Source organism: Hypanus sabinus, chromosome 10, assembly GCF_030144855.1.
Source record: "Hypanus sabinus isolate sHypSab1 chromosome 10, sHypSab1.hap1, whole genome shotgun sequence".
Taxonomy (NCBI): Eukaryota; Metazoa; Chordata; class Chondrichthyes; order Myliobatiformes; family Dasyatidae; genus Hypanus; species Hypanus sabinus.
The window spans coordinates 31,532,701-31,554,104 of NC_082715.1; the positions used below are offsets into that span (position 1 = coordinate 31,532,701).

General features: G+C 39.3%; 1 protein-coding gene across 4 annotated transcripts in view; it reads left to right on the forward strand.

The window, feature by feature from the left end:
* The window catches only part of itsn2b (intersectin 2b), a 201,547-nt gene that overhangs the window by 128,325 nt on the left and 51,818 nt on the right, over nucleotides 1-21,404 (forward strand). For all 4 annotated transcript variants that reach the window (XM_059981601.1, XM_059981597.1, XM_059981600.1 and 1 more), the window contains 5 exons: nucleotides 421-587; nucleotides 1,185-1,230; nucleotides 1,542-1,663; nucleotides 14,666-14,762; nucleotides 15,730-15,921. In XM_059981601.1, the coding sequence (XP_059837584.1) occupies nucleotides 421-587; nucleotides 1,185-1,230; nucleotides 1,542-1,663; nucleotides 14,666-14,762; nucleotides 15,730-15,921 (624 nt within the window). The remainder of the gene's footprint in view (nucleotides 1-420; nucleotides 588-1,184; nucleotides 1,231-1,541; nucleotides 1,664-14,665; nucleotides 14,763-15,729; nucleotides 15,922-21,404) is intronic.

Below are 21,404 nucleotides of genomic sequence, written 5' to 3' on the forward strand. Positions count from 1 at the left end.
CATTCAGCCCATCGGGTCTGCTCTGCCATCCTATCATAGCTGATGTAGTCATAGAAAAGTACATCACTGACACAGGCCTTTCGACCCTTCTAATCTGTGTCAAGCTATTGAGATTTATTATCCTTCTCAACCCCATTCTCCTACCTTCTCGCAGTAACCTTTGACCCCATGTATTTCTGTGAGTTTCATTTCCCCCTGCACAAAAGGGTAATTTACAAGAAGTCACAGACCTCAGTTCACAGATGAGCTTGAGCTGCGAGCCGGCAGCACTAATTGCTGTGCCTTAATAGTTTCAGTCGGCATTGTGTTGGCCAGGGTCTACAGCAAGTTGCAAAGTTAAATGATTGATGGACACAAATGATGCAAGAAATTTCTGAGATCTATCCATAGTAATAATACTTCTGCTTTTTTTTTTCATAGAGTATATTGCACTATATTCGTATGAAAGCACTGAAACTGGAGATTTAGTCTTCAATGCGGGTGAGGTGATTCTGGTCACCAAGAAAGATGGAGAATGGTGGACAGGAGTTATTGATGATAGAACAGGTGTCTTTCCTTCAAATTACGTGAAACCAAAGGATCCAGATGTAAGTTTAATACTTTCTTGTGCTTCATGATGTTTATTATTCAATTTTTTTTTTACTTAGTTGCATTATACTTGTTGAAGAGTCTTTTGTTTAAATTGGGAAAACAAAGTTTATTAGAAATTCAGGTTCTATTCCTGCATATCTAATATTACCGTTGTTAACTTGTCATTCAGATGGTAGCCATGGAATACACTATTTTACATTCTTCAGTATCATAAACAAGCTATATTCTACTTTACACTCATTAACCAAAACCAGTGCGAAGTGTTATTAAGGCTTACATTTGAGGATTAATTTATGAAAATTCCACTGGAAACAACTGACAAATAATAGCTGTTATATTAAAACTTGCCAGATAAAGTCTGAACTGCTTTTAAAAAAAAATCCAATTACTGAGATTGCTGAAAATTACAGATGGAGTTCAGCACTAATGTAGACAATCAGTCATTCTGCCTGCCAAAAGCCTTGGTGTGGAGAAATGTGCTCACCTTCTACAGCTGAATGAATCAGCCTTGGCAACAAATATGGGAGAGAAAAGAGAAAGACAAAAATGTGGAAAGAAAAATTTTAATCCTATTTGCCTTTTTCTTTGGACAGGGATCAAGTAGTTCAGGAAAATCAGGGACATTAAACAAGAAACCAGGTGTGTCTTTTCTGCATTGATTCTGCAAAGATTTCCTGCTATTTACAAGTATGAAGACTGTCATTAAACACTATAAAAATGCTGCTATTGAAGTTCCTGGGATAGAAGGCATTATCTGCCAAAATCATAATCTTAAAGAGAGCTGCAATTGGACAATTGATTTGTTTTGCTCCCACACAGTCAGAAATGTTTACTGCTGTGAAAGCGTGCTGCACACAATGATAAAAGCTGATTTTTTTTTTGTTTAGGCAAATTGATTAAGCCAATTAATTGGACAGGTGCATTACAAGTGCTTTAAAATTTCCTTGCAGAGATCGCTCAAGTAACCTCGGCATACACTGCAACAGGTACTGAGCAGCTAAGTCTCGTCCGTGGCCAGTTGATACTTATTTTGAAGAAAAATGCATCTGGGTGGTGGCAGGGTGAATTGCAGGTAAGCAGCTTGATACTACGATTACATCTAAAATCATCAATATTTATAAGCACAAGACTAATGTCAGTTTCCATTTGAATCACAGTGGAAAGTAAACATGGCAGTTTTCTGATTAACAATTAATAAAAGGGGAAATGCCTCTAGGGGAACAGAATCTGATAAGGGAAATTCCTTTTTAGAGGCATTTGTTATTTTTAAAATTTGAGTCTGTGAGTTTATTTCCATGTCCTCCTATCTGTCTCTATCACTTCATTGATCTCAGATATTTTAATATTGAATTATTTTTTCTCTTCTTTCTTGTGTACTTGCTTTTAAAACAGCTTTTTTTAAACTTTCTGACTATGTATAGTTTAATGCAGGATTCAAAACTACTTTCGTAAATTTCGAGCTCTGTGGTAACTGAATGTAGTGCGCAGTCCTAACACTTCCATACTTCCATCTATCTTTTTCTAAAGAGAGGAGGGAATTTAGTCCCTAGGCTGTGAGAACTGGCATGAATGAAATAATATTTAAGGTGACTTCACAAATGAAATTGACTTTTATAAATAAGAAATGAATATCATAATGGAATACAAATGTGGCTGTTAAAGGATAATTCAAGAGTAGTTATTGGCTCTCATTGATAAAATTGAATTTAGAATGTGATGTGAAATTTTTAACAATGCACCTTCAGGTTACATTTACAGAACATGGCGTACAAAAGCTGGATGAACTCAGCAGGTCGGGCAGCATCTGTTGAAAGGAGCAGTCAATGTTTTGGGCTGAGACCCTTCGTCAGGACTAAAGGAGGGGGCAGGGGCCCTATAAAAAAGGTGGGGGGAGGGTGGAATGTGCCAGGTGAAAAAACAATCAGAGGAGATATCAAGGGTGGGGGAGGGGAAGCAGGGAGGGGATAGGCAGGAGAGGTGAAGAAGGAATGTAAGGGGAAAGCACTATGGGTAGTAGAAGGCATAATCATGAGAGAGGTGATAGGCAGCCAGAAGAGGAGACAGAGTGAAAGTGGGATGGGGGAAGGGAGAGAGAGGGAATTACTGGAAGTTGGAGAATTCGATGTTCATACCAAGGGGCTGGAGACTACCCAGACGGTATATGAGGTGTTGTTCCTCCAACCGAAGTTTGCCCTCATCATGAAATGTTGACTGCTCCTTTCAATGGATGCTGCCCGACCTGCTGAGTTCATCCAGCTTTTTTGTATGTCTTGATTTGACCACAGCATCAGCAGTTTACTTTGTACTTACAGAACATGATAGTGTGTTTTTTCATTTCTTTTATTTTTTTTATTACTTAACCATCTTATCAGTGTTTGTCAAGATTTACTTCTGGGCCAATAGTCCTAGTTTGCAACCATTGTGATATTTCTGTTTTGTATGTGGCATTTATATTATCTCTGAGTCATAATCAATGTACACATACATTCGATAGCCACTTTATTAGGTAAAGAGGGAACCCAGTGTGGTCTTCTGCCACTGTAGCCCATCCACCTGAAGGTTCGATGTGCTGTTTGTTCAGGGATCCTTTTCTGCACACCACTGTTGTAACACATGGTCATTTGAGTTGCTGTCACTTTCCTGTCAGTTAGAACCCATATGGCCTTTCTACTCCGAACTCTTTCATTAACAAGGCAATTTCACTTAGGACTGCCACTGACTGGATTTTTTTTTTGTTTTTTCTGCACCATTCTCTGTAAACTCTGGAGACTGTTGTGCGTGAAAATCCCAACAGATAAGCTGTTTTTGAGATACTCAAACCACCTCATCTGGCACCCACTATCTTTCTGCGGTCAAAATCTCTTAGATCATATTTCTTCCCTATTTTGACGTTTGACCTGCATGCTTTTATGCATTGAGTTGCTACCACGTGATTGACTGTTTAGATATTTGCATTAGTGAGCAGGTGTACATAATAAAGTGGCCACTAATTGCAATTCTCATCAAGCACTGTTGTCATAGCCAAGGGCAAGGATATATCTTGCAGGATAAAAATACAAGTTTGAGAAGCTCAAACAAATAAATAGAGGGTTACCTCAAGCGGAGTGGCCTGTGGAAAACGGCCAGTGAGTGAGTGGGCCAGTGAAGGAGTGGAGATTTGAGGCTTTGACTCGAGAGATTCTGGCAGTTTTGGTTGTTGGATTGTGCAATCAAGTCAATCAAAATTTGAATAGCTCAGCAGAAAGCCATTGATTAGACAATCAAGATTTGAATAGCTCAGACTCAGCAGAAAGCAGCTGATTGGGCAATCGAGGTCAGGTGACCAAGCAGTTTGAAAAGCTCAAACAAATAAATAGAGGGTTTCCTCAAGTGGAGTGGCCTGTGGAAAGCGGCCAGTGAGTGAGTGAGTGGAGATTTGAGGCTTTGACGAGACGAGGCTGAGGACGAGCTTCACTCCAAGTGAGGTAAGGCCGGGAAAGTTCCTTTCAAAGGAGAAAGTTTCAAAAGTTGAGGCAAGTATTGGGTAGGGCATGGCAGCTGAGATCAGCCCCGTGGTTTGTTCATCCTGCAGCATGTGGGAAATCAGGGAATTCCAGTGTCCCTGAAAACTATGTGTGCAGGAAGTGTGTCCAACTGCAGCTCCTGGCAGACCGCATTGAGCGTCTGGAGCTGTGATTGGATTCATACTGGAGCATCCATGATGCTGAGAAAGTCGTGAACAGCACGTTCAGTGAGTTGGCCACACCACAGGTAAAGGCTACACAGGCAGAAAGGGAAGGGGTGGCCACTAGACAGCGTAGCAGTAAGCAGGTAGTGCAGGAGTCCCCTGGGGTCATCTCCCTCCTAAACAGATAGACTGTTTTGGATACTGTTGGGGGAGATGTCTCATCAGGGGAGGGCAGCACCAGCCGAGTTCATTGCACCATGGGTGGCTCTGCAGCACAGGAGGGAAGGAAAAGGAGTGGGAGAGCTGTAGTGATAGAGGATTCAATTGTAAGGGGAATAGATAGGAGTTTCTGCTGCCGCAAACGAGACTCCAGGATGGTATGTTGCCTCCCTGGTGCAAGGGTCAAGGATGTCTCTGAGCGGCTGCAGGACATTCTGGAATGGGAGGGTGAACAGCCAGTGGTCGTGGTGCACATAGGTACCAACGATATAGGTAAAAAACTGGATGAGGTCCCTCAAGGTGAATTTAGGGAGTTAGGAGATAAACTAAAAACTAGGACCACAAAGATAATAATCTGTGGATTACTACCAGTGCCATGTGCTAGTCAGAGTAGAAATAGGAGGATATTTCAGATGAATACATGGCTTGTAAAATGGTGCAAGGGGGAGGGATTCAAATTTCTGGGGCATTGGAACCAGTCCTGGGGGAGGTGGGATCGGTATAAACAGGACGGTCTGCACCTGGGCTGGACTGGAACCAATGTCCAAGGGGGAGTGTTTGCTACTGCTGTTCAGGAGGCTTTAAACTAATGTGGCAGGGCGATGGGAACAAGTGCAGAGAGACAGAGGGGTGTAAAATGAGGGTAGAAGCAAAAAGTAGTAAGGTGAAAAGTAAAAGTAGCAGGCAGGCAAATCCAGGGCAAAAAGCAAAAAGAGCCACTTTTCAACATAATAGTATAAGGGCTAAGAGTGTTGTAAAAACAAGCCTGAAGGCTTTATGTGTCAATGCGAGGAGCATTCGTAACAAGGTGGATGAATTGAATGTGCAGATAGTTATTAATGAATATGATATAGTTGGGATCACAGAGACATGGCTCCAGGGTGACCAAGGATGGGAGCTCAACATTCAGGGATATTCAATATTCAGGAGGGATAGACAGGAAAGAAAAGGAGGTGGGGTAGCATTGCTGGTTAGAGAGGAGATTAACACAATTGAAAGGACGGACATTAGCCTGGAGGATGTGGAATCGATTTGGGTAGAGCTGCATAACACTAAGGGGCAGAAAACGCTGGTGGGAGTTGTGTACAGGCCACGTAGTAGTGAGGTTGGGGATGGCATTAAACAGGAAATTAGAAATGCGTGCAATAAAGGAACAGTAGTTATAATGGGTGACTTCAATCTACATATAGATTGGGTGAACCAAATTGGTAAGGGTGCTGAGGAAGAGGATTTCTTGGAATGTATGCAGGTTGGTTTTCTGAACCAACATTTCAAGGAACTAGAGAGCAGGCCATTCTAGATTGGGTATTGAGCAATGAGGAAGGGTTAGTTAGCAATCTTGTCGTGTGAGACCCCTTGGGTAAGAGTGACCATAATATGGTGGAATTCTTCATTAAGATGGAGAGTGCCATAGTTAATTCAGAAACAAAGGTTCTGAACTTAAAGAAGGGTAACTTTGAAGGTATGAGATGTGAATTAGCTAAGATAGATTGGCAAATGATACTTGAAGGGTTGACGGTGAATATGCAACGGCAAGCATTTAAAGATCGCATGGATGAACTACAATTGTTCGTCCCAGTTTGGCCAAAGAATAAACCAGGGAAGGTAGTGCACCCGTGGCTGACAAGGGAAATTAGGGATAGTATCAAGTCCAAAGAAGAAACCTATAAATTAGCAAAAAAACACGGCACACCTGTGGACTGGGAGAAATTCAGAAACCAGCAGAGGAGAACAAAGGGCTTAATTAGGAAAGGGAAAAAAGATTATGAGAGAAAGCTGGCAGGGAACATAAAAACTGACTGTAAAAGCTTTTATAGATATGTGAAAAGAAAAAGATTGGTCAAGACAAATGTAGGTCCTTTACAGTCAGAAACAGGTGAATTGATCATAGGGAACAAAGACATGGCAGACCAATTGAATAACTACTTTGGTTCTGTCTTCACTAAGGAGGGCATAAATAATTTTCCGGAAATAGTAAGGGACCGAGGGTCTAGTGAGATGGAGGAACTGAGGGAAATGCATGTTAGTAGGGAAGTGGTGTTAGGTAAATTGAAGGGATTAAAGGCAGATAAATCCCTAGGGCCAGATGGTCTGCATCCCAGAGTGCTTAAGGAAGTAGCCCAAGAAATAGTGGATGCATTAGTGATAATTTTTCAAAACTCCTTAGATTCTGGATTAGTTCCTGAGGATTGGAGGGTGGCTAATGTAACCCCACTTTTTAAAAAAGGAGGGAGAGAGAAACCGGGGAATTATAGACCAGTTAGTCTGACATCGGTGGTGGGGAAAATGCAAGAGTCGGTTATCAAAGATGTGATAACAGTACATTTGGAAAGAGGTGAAATTATCAGACAAAGTCAGCATGGATTTGTGAAAGGAAAATTATGTCTGTCGAATCTTATAGAATTTTTTGAAGATGTAACTAGTAGAGTGGATGGGGGAGAGCCAGTGGATGTGGTATATTTAGATTTTCAAAAGGCTTTTGACAAGGTCTCACACAGGAGATTAGTGTGCAAACTTAAAACACATGGTATTGATGTGGATAGAGAATTGGCAGACAGGAAGCAAAGAGTGGGAGTAAACGGGACCTTTTCAAAATGGCAGGCAGTGACTAGTGGGGTACCGCAAGACTCAGTGCTGGGACCCCAGTTTATGATATATATTAATGATTTAATCGAGGGAATTAAATGCAGCATCTCCAAGTTTGCGGATGACACGAAGCTGGGCTGTGGTGTTAGCTGTGAGGAGGATGCTAAGAGGATGCAGGGTGACTTGGATAGGTTAGGTGAGTGGGCCATTTCATGGCAGATGCAATTTAATGTGGATAAATGTGAGGTTATCCAGTTTGGTTGCAAGAACAGGAAAACCGATTATTATCTGAATGGTGCCCGATTAGGAAAAGAGGAGATGCAACAGGACCTGGGTATCATTGTACACCAGTCATTGAAGGTGGGCATGCAGGTACAGCAGGTGGTGAAAAAGGCAAATGGTATGTTGGCATTCATAGCAAAAGGATTTGAGTACAGGAACAGGGAGGTTCTGTTGCAGTTGTACAAGGCCTTGGTGAGACCGCACCTCGATTATTGTGTGCAGTTTCGGTCCCCTAATCTGAGGAAAGACATTCTTACCATAGAGGGAGTACAGAGAAGGTTCACCAGATTGATTCCTGGGATGGCAGGACTTTCATATGAAGAGAGACTGGATCGACTTGGCTTGTACTCACTGGAATTTAGAAGATTGAGGGGGGGAGTCTTATTGAAACGTATAAAATTCTAAAGGGATTGGACAGGCTAGATGCAGGAAGATTGTTTCTGATGTTGGGAAAGTCCAGAACGAGGGGTCACATTTTAAGGATAAAGGGGAAGCCTTTTAGGACCGAGATGAGAAAAAAACTTCTTCACACAGAGAGTGGTGAATCTGTGGAATTCTCTGCCACAGGAAACAGTTGAGGCCAGTTCATTGGCTATATTTAAGAGGGAGTTAGATATGGCCCTTGTGGCTAAAGGGATCAGGGGGTATAGAGAGAAAGCAGGTACAGGGTTCTGAGTTGGATGATCAGCCATGATCATACTGAATGACGGTGCAGGCTCGAAGGGCCGAATAGTCTACTCCTGCACCTATTTTCTATGTTTCTAAGAGAAATCTGTACTAAATGAGTTTCTAAATTTAAAGCGATATCGAACTTTCTTGTTGATGCGGGGAAGAAAAATTGTAAAATACATCTTTTACAAATGCATAAAACTGGCTCTTCCTTGTTAGAACACAGCAAGATATCACAACATTATTAGGTATTATTCATGTATTTCCAGAGCTACCGATAATTTTCCATGTGTAGCATGCACTGCAGCTTGGAAAGAAGGCAGAGGATTGGGGCTGAGTGGGAAAATGGATGAAGCAGATCTGATAGGCCAAATGGCCTAATTCCACTCCTATATCTCATGGAAGGGAATTTCATCAAAAATAAACAGCTGAAATGAAGCTTCAGCAGATTGCCTGCTCCATCTGTTTGGAACTTGGGTTTATTCAGTCTATCACCTCAAACTTGAGCAAAGTTTTTGAACAAGGGCTGTAAAGTAGCTGAAGTTCTTCAAGCGTGTGCATGCATTTTTCCTTCCGCACTCCTCCTTCACAGACAGAGTGTTATGAGGTAATTAAGAAGCTTGGGAGAGTAGAGCTGTCACTGGTTTTCCTTTACTCACAAGTGTGGAAATAGGCCTTTCAAATTTAAATGTTAATAGTGGCAACTGGAGGGGCAGATTGGTGTAGATCTTAAAAATGAGCGTAGCCTAGAGAGGGGAGAAAGGGCATGAGAAGAATGAAAAAGTACTGGTTGATGAGATGTGGTGGGTTGAGGTGTCATAAACACTCTAACACAGAAACAGACCCTTTGGCTCATCTAGACTGTGCCGAACCATTAATCTACCTCGTCCCATTGACCAGTACCTGGACCATAGCCCTCCATACCAATACCATCCATGTACTACCCAAATTTCTCTTAAATGTTGAATTCGAGCCCACGTCTACCACTTATTCTTGCAGCTTGTTCCACGCTCTCTTCACCCTCCTGAGTGAAGAAGATCCCCCTCATTTCTCCTTTCACCTTACCCATAACCCATGACCTCTGGATGTAGTCTCAGACAACCTCAGTGGAAAATAACCTGCTTGTGGGGTTCCGGTGACATCATCGTCGAAAATGGCAACTTAAGTCACTAGCTCCTCTGGAAAAACGCGTATTAAGCCCCGTTATCCCATCAAGTATAATATTTTTGAAAAATATTTGAACTGAAAAGAGGGGCAAGAATGGGGAGAAGAAATGGAAATTTAAAAAACGACACTGCGGAGCCTGCGTCCGAGAGGAGTTCAGCGAGCAGCTCTCGGATCTGACCGCGTGCTAGCGAGGCGGCTGCTGGGCCTCGTTCAGACGAAGCGGCGAATATCTTCGAAATCCTGAAAGAAATAATGGAGGTCCAGAAAGAAATAAAACAGTAGCTCCGTGATTTTAAATCAGAGCTCGTCAGCGTTAATCAAAAAATAGTGGTGGCAGAGACTGGAATTGAGAAGGTGGATGATCGCGTTCAAAATGTGGAACGGATACCGAGCAAGGTAATAAAAATAATACATCCCCAAGAAGGTAAACTGCTTGACCTGGTGGGAAGATCACGGCGGAAAAATATCAGAATCTACAACGTTCCCACAGGAGCGGAGGGCTCGTCTATGACGGAGTTTGCCGAAAGGTTACTGTGGGACACGCTGGATCTTCCCTCGGCTATGGAGCTGGAAGTCGAGAGAGCCCACCACGAGTTCGTTCTAAAACCTACCCAGGATAGAAAGCCATGCTCAATAATAATTAAATTCCTTTGGTACAGCACCAAGACGCAGATTCTACAAAGGGCCTGGGGTAAGAAGAGTGTTTTACGAAGATAAATTAATATATTTCGACCAAGATTACCCCCCTTCGGTCCTGCAGAAACGCAAAGAATACTCTGAAGTAAAGCGAGCACTAAAGCAAAACAAGATTAGATTTCAAACTCCGTACCCTGCTAAACTTCAAGTGTTTTATGACAACAGGATGCGGTTGTACCAGACGGTGGAAGAGGCGACTACAGACACGAAGGCCAGAGAGTTGCCCGTTAGCGTCACCAAAGCAAGGGAAAGCCTGACTGAGGAATTATCCCGCTCCGCTTGGGAAATAGTGCAAGAATTGAGAAGGCTGGAGACAGGAGGAATATATCAGGAAGAGACCAGGAGTTTCCCAAAGACAGTCCTCACCCCCTTCAGAAGAGCCATAAGGTTTGGCTAACTTTAAAAATGTTGAGAACCTAAACGGAAGCAAAAATACATGGTGATATACCTATCTCAAGAAATACTTATTATAATGTGGATTTTATATTACTTAGTTGTTATTCTTTATTCGTTCACGTACTCCTTTTCCCCCCACCAAAATGAGAATATATATATGTGTGTGTGTATATATATATATATATGAAGAGTACACAGGGAAATCTTTTCTGTGTAATAGATTTGTTCACTGACTTTTATGAATACTGCTTTGGGGGTCCTCAACTCACAAGTAGGAGAGGTGATCCCCCACAGCTAGACATTTCCTCTAGGCAATGCAGGGTCATCTACTAGAGACCTCAGCCTTGGAACCACACGTTCGTTGCCATTTTTGTTGTTATTTGTGTTTCTTGGTTCTTATTTGTTCAGGGAGTAGATCGATTAAGTTTTATTCTAATTTCAATGGTACATTGACAGATAAATACAGATGGCTAAGGACAAGGTAAAATTCATTTCTTTTAATGTCAATGGGCTATTAAATCCAATCAAATGTAAGAGAATTTTATCCAATTTGGAACAATTTGATTCATACTGGGAAAAATGATATAACTGCATAATGCCTCATAGGCCTGATTTTATTCTCACAAATCAATGAATCTGTTGTTTAAAAAAAAAAATCACTCCCTACTTGTACATAGTTCTTTCCTTTTGCTTGTTCTTTCTTTCCACTCTTTTCTATGAGTGTATACCTCAGATAAATACTTTGTGGAGATTTGTGATATATATGATTATATGATGTATATGTACAATGTCTGAAGAACATCTTACGGAAATGTTTGTTTGATGAACTTCAATAAAAAAATAAATTACAAAAAAAAGGAAAATAACCTGCTTGCATTTACCCTATCTATACCCCTCATAATTTTGTATACCTCTATCAAATCTCCCCTCTTCTACGTCCTAGGGAATAAAGTTTTCACCTATTCAAGCTTTTGCCATAACTGAAGTCCTCAAGTCCTGACAAAATCCTTGTAAGTTTTCAGCCCATTTTACTAGCTGGTCCAGATCCTGTTGCAAGCTTTGATAGTTTTCATCTCTGTCCACTACACCCCCATTTTGGGGTCATCCTCAAATTTGCTGATCCGGTTTACCACATTATCGTCCAGATCATTGATATAAATGGCATACAACAAAGGACCTAGCACCAATCCCTGTGATACTCCACTAGTCACAGGCCTCCAGTCAGAGAGGGTACCATCTACTACCACTCTCTGGTTTCTCCCATGAAGCCAATGTCTAATCCAATTTACTACCTCATCTTGAATACCAAATGACTGAAGCTTCTTGACCAACCACCCGTGCAGGATCCTATCAAAGCCCTTGCTAAAGTCCTTGTAGACAATATCAATTTCCTTGCCTTCAACCACTTGCCTGTCAACTTCCTCAAAAAACACTTGTAAGATTGGTTAGACACAAAGCCATGCTGACTATTCTTAATCAGTCTATCCAAATACTCATATAACCAGTCCCTTAAAGTACCCATCAATAACTTCCCCATTACTGATGGTAGGCTGACTGGTCTTTAATTTCCTGGCTTATTCTTAGAGCCATTCTTAAAGACCAGAACAACACTGGCTATCCTCCAATCCCCTGGCACCTCACCCATGGTTTTAAATATCTCCGCTAGGGCCCTGAAAATTGTATTACCTCCCACGGGGTCCAAGGGAACACCTTATCAGAGCCTGGGGATTTATCCACCCTAATTTGTCTCACGATAGCAAACATCTCCTCCTCTGTAATCTGTATAGAGTCCATGACCTCACTGCCACATTGCCTCACATTCATATACTCTGTGCCTGTATCCCGTGTAAATACAGATGTAATAAATCCACTTGTCTTAAAATTTCACTTTTGAAGACCTCCCAGTTACCAAATACACCTTTGCTAGAAAACAGCCTATGCCTATTATACTTGTCAGAACCTTTCTGGTGACATCAAAATTGGCCTTCTTCTAATTAGAAACTTAACCTGAGGACCAGACCTATCCTTTTCCAGAATTACCTTGAAACTAATGGCTTTATGATTACTAGTTGCAAAGTGTTCTACAGAAACTTCTGTGACCTGCCCTGTCTCATTCTTAGAAGGAGATCTAGTGTCACACTCTCTCCAGCTGAGACTTTTATGTACTGATTAAGGAAACTTTTCTGAACACGTTTGACAAACTCTCCCATCCAGCCCTTTTACAGTATGGGAATCTCAGTCAATATGTGGAAAGTTAAAATCAACTATTGTAACAATCTGAGATCTCACTATAAATATACTTCTCTAAATCCTGCAAACTGTTGAGTGGTCTATAATATAATCCCATTAAGGTGGTTATACTTTCTTATTCCTCATTTCTAACCATAAAGGCTCACTGGATGAGCTCTTCCAGTCTGTCCTGACTAAGCAGTGCTGTGACATTTTCCCTGACTAGTAATGCCAGCCACCCCCCCATCCCTTCCACTCTATCATGTCTAAAACAATGTAATCCCAGAACTGTGCTGCCAGTTCTGCCTCTGCTGCAACCAAATCTCACAATTGGCTACAATGTCATAACTCCATGTGTTGATCGGTACCCTACACTCATATGACTTTCTTATAACAGAAATTATAAGAATTTGAAATATACACATTTCAGAACATTAGAATCAGAATCACCAGCATGTGATGTGAAATTCATTAACTTTGCAGCAGCAGTTCAATGCAATACATAATCTAGCAGAGAGAAAAAAAAGTAAATAAACAAGTAAATCAATTAAATATATTGAATAGATTTTTAAAAGTGCAAAAACAGAAATACTGTATATATTTTTTTTAAAGCGCGGTAGTGTCTGAAGATTCAATGTCCGTTTAGGAATCGGATGGCAGAGGGGAAGAAGCTGTTCCTGAATCACTGAGTGTATGCCTTCAGGCTTCTGTACCTCCCACCTCATGGTGACAGTGAGAAAAGGGCATGCCCTGGGTGCTGGAGGTCCTTAATAATGGACACTGCCTTTCTAAGACACCGCTCCCTGAAGATATCCTGGGTACTTTGTAGGCTAGTACCCAAGATGGAGCTGACTAGATTTACAACCTTCTGCAGTTTCTTTCAGTCCTGTGCAGTAGCCCCTCCATACCAGACTGTGATGCAGCCTGTCAGAATCCTCTCCACAGTACATCTATAGAAGTTTTTGAGTGTATTTGTTGACATGCCAAATTTCTTCACTCCTAATAAAGTATAGCCACTATCTTGCCTTCTTTATAACTCCTGCTAGTACCCCTCCAGTTCAGATGCAAACCATTCCTCCTGTACAGGTTTCATCTTCCCTGGAAGAGAGCCCAATAATCCATAAATCTGAAGCCCTCCCTCCTGCACCAACTCCTTAACCACATGTTAAACTATATAAGCTTCCTATTTCTGGCCTCACTAGCACATGACAAAGGTAGTAATCCTGAGATCACAGCCCTGGAGATCCTATCCTTTAACTTAGCACCTACTCCCTGAACTCACCTTGCAGGACCTTGTCACCCCTCCTACCCCTGTCATTGGCACCTACATGGTCTACGATCTCTGGCTGCTCACCTTCCCACTTAAGTACGTGGTGGACTCAATCAAGGTGTCCCTGCCCCTAGCACCCAGGAAGCAACGCACCATGCTAGAATTTTGTTCTCGTCCGCAGAACTTTCCTTCTGTTTCTGTTTGCATTGGCTGTTAATGAAAATGACACATACCACTGTACGTTTCGATGTACTTGTGATAAATAAGACAATCTGAATCCAAAAGAGTGGTAAGATATTGTTATAAGATATTGTAAAATATTTAAGTTGTAGTTTATTGACAGAAATACAGAGTATTTTTCTCTGAATGTTAATGTGTAGCAAGTTTAGAGGATCAAATCACTCCTGATTTTGTATTGCCTTGTCTGTTTTTAGCTATGCAAGTTCTGCATTATTTGTAAAAAAAAAAGAAACACTCCTGGATTTGTATTTGCAAGTTTGAATGACTGTGCAAGATTTTAATAGCCTGCTATAAGGTAGCCTGATATGGTGGCTGATTGAATTTTATTGCTGTCATATATTCTTGCTCCTGATGAAGGGTCTCGGCACAAAACACAGTATTTTTTATTCCCCTCCTTAGATGCTGCCTGTCTTGCTGAGTTCCTCCAGCATTTTATTTGTGTTGCTCAAGGTTTCCAGCATTTGTGGAAACTCTTGTGTTTGAATAACCAAATGGGTTGTAGGACGGTACAAGGTCAGTATGCCTTGTGCCTGTCAATGTTAACTTGAGTCCAGTCAAAAAACGTAATTAGTGGATATAGCATTGATAAGGTGCTATAGTCAGTAACAAGTTTTATGATTTGCTTTATTTTGAACATCTTGTTGCTCTTACAGGCCAGAGGTAAAAAGCGGCAAAAGGGATGGTTTCCTGCAAGTCATGTTAAATTACTGGGGCAAAGTAGTGGAAAATCCACACCAGCTCCACCTCCAGGTAAGCAGAATATTTTTTCTAGTAGATTGGTTTGTGATTTAATTTTTCTTAGATTAGTACAAATAAATCATTTGAAAAACTGAACTACTTTTTGGAAAGGATGGCCATCATCATCAGATCTTTTAAAAGCCTTAAACATATTCACAGACCTATTATTTCTATCATTTAGAAAAAGTATATAATATTTGAATTTTTATGGCCTTCCAGTTGGCCACTGTTGTTCCTGAACAACTTTGAAGTGAGTCAATAGTTAGAATTGAAACTTGGTGCAGGATAGGAAGTCATTCCAGTCATTCTGATATTTGCTCATTAAAAGTAGTCTGGTTGTCCTACATACTACTTTTTTTCCCCAGAACCCTGCAGATTCTTCCCATCATGTATTCATCCAATTTCCTTTTAAAGCTTTTGGAGCCTGCATCCAAGTGCTGTCATACACAATTCAAGCCATAAGTACTCTCAATGCCCTCTATGCATCTCTTCTTTTTTAAATCACCAAAGTGATTTGAATCTAAATTTTGTAGATGAGTATTGCAGTAATGTAAGCTTTGCTTTATCCATCCTTGCTTGCCTTGACAAGGCATGTATTTTTGGCCAGTTCTTTGGATTCATCAATCCTTGTGACTGCATGAGGGAGAGAATTCCAGGCTATTACTGCAATACTGTAAGGTTGACACCTTTAATTGTGTGCTCTGATGAAGACTAAAAGATGTTGAATGAATAATTGATCATGTTTAGAAATCTAATTCAATTTTTACAGTGTACTTTAAGATCACGTTCGATGTAAATGATTATCCTGTAAACCCTACTTTACACTCAAATTGTCCTTTTGCAATTTTTTTAATTTCAAACTTTTATCATATTTCATTTCTCACTCCATTGGAGTAATTATGCATATTAAAATAGACATGGGCTCTGACTCTCTCCAGCACCCTGACTTAAATTCTAAATGTTCTTTTCTTTCTTATAGTCTGTCAGGTCATAGCAATCTATGACTATACTGCTGTGAATGAAGATGAACTTAGTTTTTCCAAAGGTCAGCTTATTAATGTGATAAACAAGGATGATCCAGACTGGTGGCAGGGAGAATTAAATGGAATGAATGGCTTATTCCCTTCCAATTACGTCAAGACAACCGTAGAGTCTGATCCAAGTCAGCAGTGTAAGTAATGGAAAAAAAAGCTATTCAAATACTATCTTTTAAGTTGTAGCAAGCACTGTGCATTTTAATTATTTTGTTTATCAAGTGTGAATCCTTAATGGCAAAGTTAAAGAGCAAAAAGCCAATTTAGCAATGTAAAATGAAATGTAGGCCATTTTGCCAGCACACATTTAACTCCGAAGAAAGTATTGACCTTTTCTACAAATTAGTGCTTGGCATTGGAAGATGGTGAAACTTGCAGCCATGCATTTACTATTCTAAGATTCAATCTCATTCTGTAGCTCTTTAATTGGTTAACCTGTCTTCACAATAAACAATTCTGGGAATGCAGGAAATTTTTGAAAAGCAAAAATATTGAAAATATATAGCAAGTCCCTTCATCAATTCTAAAGTTGAAATACAAAGTGCCATCATTGACTACTGATACAAATGACTGTAAGATGCTGTGAGTGCTAATCACTTACAGTCATTGGACAAATCTTTTGGTCAGCAGTAAAATGTAGTTAGCCTTTTTAGTGCTGAAATGTTAAACATTTACATTGGCATTCTTTCAACAAAATCTATGGTAAATTAATGGTAATCATATATTAAAAGAAGCGTTATCATGAGGCAAAAATGGTCATCCATTACCATAATGAAGGTGCATTAAAGAAAGGGCAAATTGAAGTCATGAGTCAAATTGATTAGATGTAATTGTAGACTGACATCACTAGATGTAATCATTCCAACTCAGCTCAACACAAAATGGTGAAGTAATGTTAATCTGTAATTTTGTATTTAATGTGCAGTCAATTAAGATAACTAATAATATTGGTTAACTAACTTTAAATTTGTGAGAGATCTGCATGAAACTAGATCATTGTAAACCAGTCTGCTAACCTAGTACCATCATTTGGTGATCTCTAGCAAATTAACTAGGGAATTCTTGCTTTGAGTTTGTAGCATGTACTGAGGCATCTTCACTGTGTAACAATTGAGCACTTCAAGCTGTGGAAGGAAAGTTCAGCAGGAATTCCTGTTGCTGATGGCTGCACGTTAGCTCTTACAGTTGGATATTGCAGGACTTCCTACTAGACCCCTCGAGAGTCATTATCCATTTTTAAAAAAGCACAATACAATTAATTTATGGTTCTCCTCCAATGCTTGGTTGGATAGTGCACCAACTGTTGCAGCACACAGACCAGGAGACTCCCAGATATAATTTCTAATGTATGTTCTGATAAGTGATGTCCTTTGGGGGTGATGGTAGTGGTACTATATCTGGTTAAAATGTACTTAAAGGCTAAGGTGTATTCAGAGCTGTGGCTGCTCCCAGAGAGTGCAAATGTATTGAGTTTGACTGAGGACAGAATCAGAATTGTTTGCGTTGCTCTCCTCTTTGCAACTTTTAAGTAGGTAGTGAACTTTCACGAACAGTGCTCACCCTTCAAGTATGGATCATTGCATGAAGAATCAACTGATATCAAACTCTCAGCACCAATATTCTAAACACAAATAATAGCCTTCAGAACAGAAGAAAATAACAATTTAATGACTTAATTCAAACCATGCAATGGATAGGTTTACTTAAAATGCTTTTGCTCTGGTAAACGCATTGTACATCTGATTGCTGCAATATCTTACTCTCCTAATAAGAACACAATGAAGCTTGTTTGGTTTTGAGTTCCATTGCATTATTCCTTGTGTCAGTAATGGACATTACCAATAGGAATTGCTTGGAACACAAGACGTTAAATCACTTTAACTGAATTATATTGTATTATACTTGTCTTCCTTAGCAGATTACTTTTACAATTTAGTCATCTGAATGTAGAACATTTTAAGATGTTGATATGATCATCATTCCTTAATTGTTAAAAGTTTTGCTCTTAGCTCTTCTGCTTTCTGACACAAAACTGTACACACCCTTAAAATTTCATTTATTGTTTATGGTTACTGTGTCTTTCATTCTGTATCTTTACCTTTTCATCTGTAAACATGTTCTGTTTTCTTATTTTTGTTTCCTCATTTTTTTTTTAGGACCGTAATGTTGCCTTCTTCTCAGAGTATGAAAGCCCTCACAGAAACCCACTATCCCCAGTTTCCCTGCAGGGTGGACGTTGGGCATACACGTACAGCCTTGATCCAATGAATGCCGCATGATTAATCCTACTTATTATTAAATAATAATGAAAACAGAGTATCTATCTCATTTAGCTTACAGGGCTTTCAATTATTTGGTTACCTAGATAAATCTCCCATGATTTTAATCATTAATTATTTTGGTAAACAGATGATCAAATGACCTTTCTATGCTACTTATAATCTTTATGTGCATTTGTAATCAGGATCTGCAGCTTTGAGACCTTGTGATTTATTCATCTTCTGCACAGCTGTAGAAAGATGGAAAACACTGTTTTGGTCTTAACATTTGTTGCTCCTGATCACATTTACTAGTAAAAGACTTCTTTTAAGAAAATTACTTTACTAAATTTCCAGAGGTTATCTCCCTCCCCCTGAATGAGAAAGCCCTATTTATATGTTTCTCACAAGACATTTCCTAGGAAGGATAGTGGGTCTTTCTGTGGCTTTCTGTCCTGTTGCCTTCAGTGTTCCTGTACTTTCTTGTCCCATCATTCAGACAATTTAGATCTTGTGCAATTATGGAATATTGTATGCTGTAAGATGGACCCTTCTAGGTGAAATCTTGTCACAAAAAGACCCACTATAAATAGTATTTAAAAGTAACCACTTGAACGTAAATGTTTGTTTATGCCCTGTCCAGATAAATCCTTTTTGACTCTTCAATCGATTAAGGGTATTTTAGAATACCATTGTCAGATTCAGTGACTGTAGACAACCACAATATGTGTTATCCTAAGTGCTCTTTTGTGTTAATTTGAGCATTTCATATATTTAACTGCAGCTTCGACATCTCTGATTAATAACTCAATGTTTAAGAATTTGCCTTTAGTTTGAGCATTATTAATGAGAGAGTTTTTATGGCTGCTCTTTCCAAGGCCCCTCTGCTCTTTCAGCTGTAACAATTTCATATCTTAAATGGTGATGCCCTCATCTTCTGCTCCCTCAGCTGTGCAAGACTGAGTTAGGATTTGGGATAGTCCTGCTGCTATCCAAGAGAGGTGGTAGGAAGATACCATTATAAGTTGTATCAACCTTGGTATTCCAGGAAAGCTAAGGTTTTAGTTGTTGGGCCCTGTTTATTTTTTCTCACTTTATTTTGGGGAGATGTGCCAGGTCTCCATTAAGTGAATGCCCTGATAACACATTTGATTTTAAGCTCTCAATAACAAACTGATGTTCCATCATTCTTTATTTCTGAGTATTTGTACATTCATGAAATGTTGTCCCGATAACTTTATATAAAAAGAAATCCTTGCTGGGTTGAAGAGTTAAAAAGTTCATGGGTAATGAGTGAATCTGTTGCTATGTAACAAGAAGGGAGATACTCTTTCAAAATCTATATTTTGGGGAATGGTCTTTGTTAAGACTGATTTTAAAATAATTGTATTCAAAAGGTGTTTTAATTCTCAGTTACATGAAGAAAATTATTAGCTTTAATGAATTATAGCTTGCTTGCTTTTTTAAAATCTACAAAGAATTGGGCAGCTGGAACATGCAAACAAATATTTTTGCACTTTCATTCAGCTAGTGTATCATGGAGTTATCCAAAGCTGTTCATGTACGTTTTGAGAGTTTTTAGTGTTAATGTACATAAGAGCCTCGGAAACCTCAGAGATCATATCTACAGAAGATTATACATATTTTTCATCACAAGGAGGAGATACCGGGTTTTGAAAACTAACAAATTATAGAAATAAAATTAATATGATATAAAATAGAAGCTGTTGAAAATACTCAGTAGGTCAGGCATAATCCGAGGAGAGAGGAACAAATATGCCCGATTAAAGATCTCTCATCAGTTTCAATCAACTGTTGAATAATCATTTGCTTGAAAGGTTTGCTGCTTTTCTTTGTACAGATGCCACATGATCTACTGAATATTTACAGCAATTTCTGTTTTATTTCAGTTTCCAACATCCATGGTACCTTGCTTTTGTAAATGTAAATGACATCTGTTTTTGTATTATGTATATATTTTTATTCCAATATTTTGAGCTTATCAGTGAATCAGATGCGATTGAACAAGTAGCTTATGTACCGTTTTTATTAGACTGCAAATAAAACATTCTTGAAGCTGCACTGCCCTATAATTGAAGACAAAATTCCTGTAAATTGCATTTGAAATGGAATTGAAAATGCTTAATTCTTTCCCATGGGTACTGAGGTTGGGAAGCGTGTGATCTGAATATCTAGCAAACTGATCTCTGGTTTACTGATAAGAATTGGAAGTGAAGAGTAGACCTCTTTGAAAGTACAACTATTGTACATTTGCCATGGTTGACTTCCTCTAGGAACATTTTTGAAGGCATTTCCAATTTTTATTTCAAACCTGATTTATTTACAGTGAAATGCTTCAAGATGGAAAATGAAATTATGGACAGTGCAGCTTTAATCAAGATGGATAGTTCGAACAGGTACGCTAGACTTCAGTATTTGTGAGATCAGTTCATTCTTTGCTAGGAAGTGCGATGTACTATTTCTTGCAAAGATTGAACAAATCTAAAAGCTGATAAGCATGCAGTTCTGCTCTGTATTAAAACCTATTACTGAAGATCATTAGAGTAATATAAATATAATACAAGGTCTCTGGTTCTGTTAGCATGGTCGTTAAGACACAGCTTTACAACTATGCAAGCATGATGGTGTCCTCTAGATGCAAAGTCCATAAATGCTGTTTACATGAGACTTGCATATCTATGGAGATACTTTTTACTCAACCAGTGATGGCTAACTCCAAGTCAAGCTGGATTTTATGAAGGAATTTGCTTCCACAAAGAAATTGCGTTGATCAAATCTACATGTAAATGAACTTGTGTGTAAATGCATTTATCACTATTGTACTATGCAAATTTTCATTAAATATATAAACATGAGTGTGAAACTTCTGCTTTGTCTATATTTAATGCGACTGTCACTTAATACGTTATCTTTTTTTTATTTTTTTCTGATTGTTTGCACAGATACTCAGTAACATAACTCAATTTGTACCAATGCTAAATTTAAGTAAAATATAATACACTTTTGTAATTATCCCTAAGTGTTTATTATTTCCTAGCCATTCAGCCAATTGCAAAGTGAGGAAGCAATACTGCTTTCATCTACAACTGTTGGCAACTCCTCTCCTCGCTTCTCCAAGACAATCACACTTATATCTTCAAAGTCCAAGAAGTACAAAAGTAAATGGCAGAACCAAAACAGTCATGTATTCCCTGTCTAACTGATTCAGATGAAGCACTTGAGCACCAAGCTTGACACAATTAATAACACAATATTATAGAACTGTTACTGTCACAGATCTATCTGGGTTAATATTTCAAAATATTTATGGGCCTAACAATGCAACAAGTTTCTTAAATTTG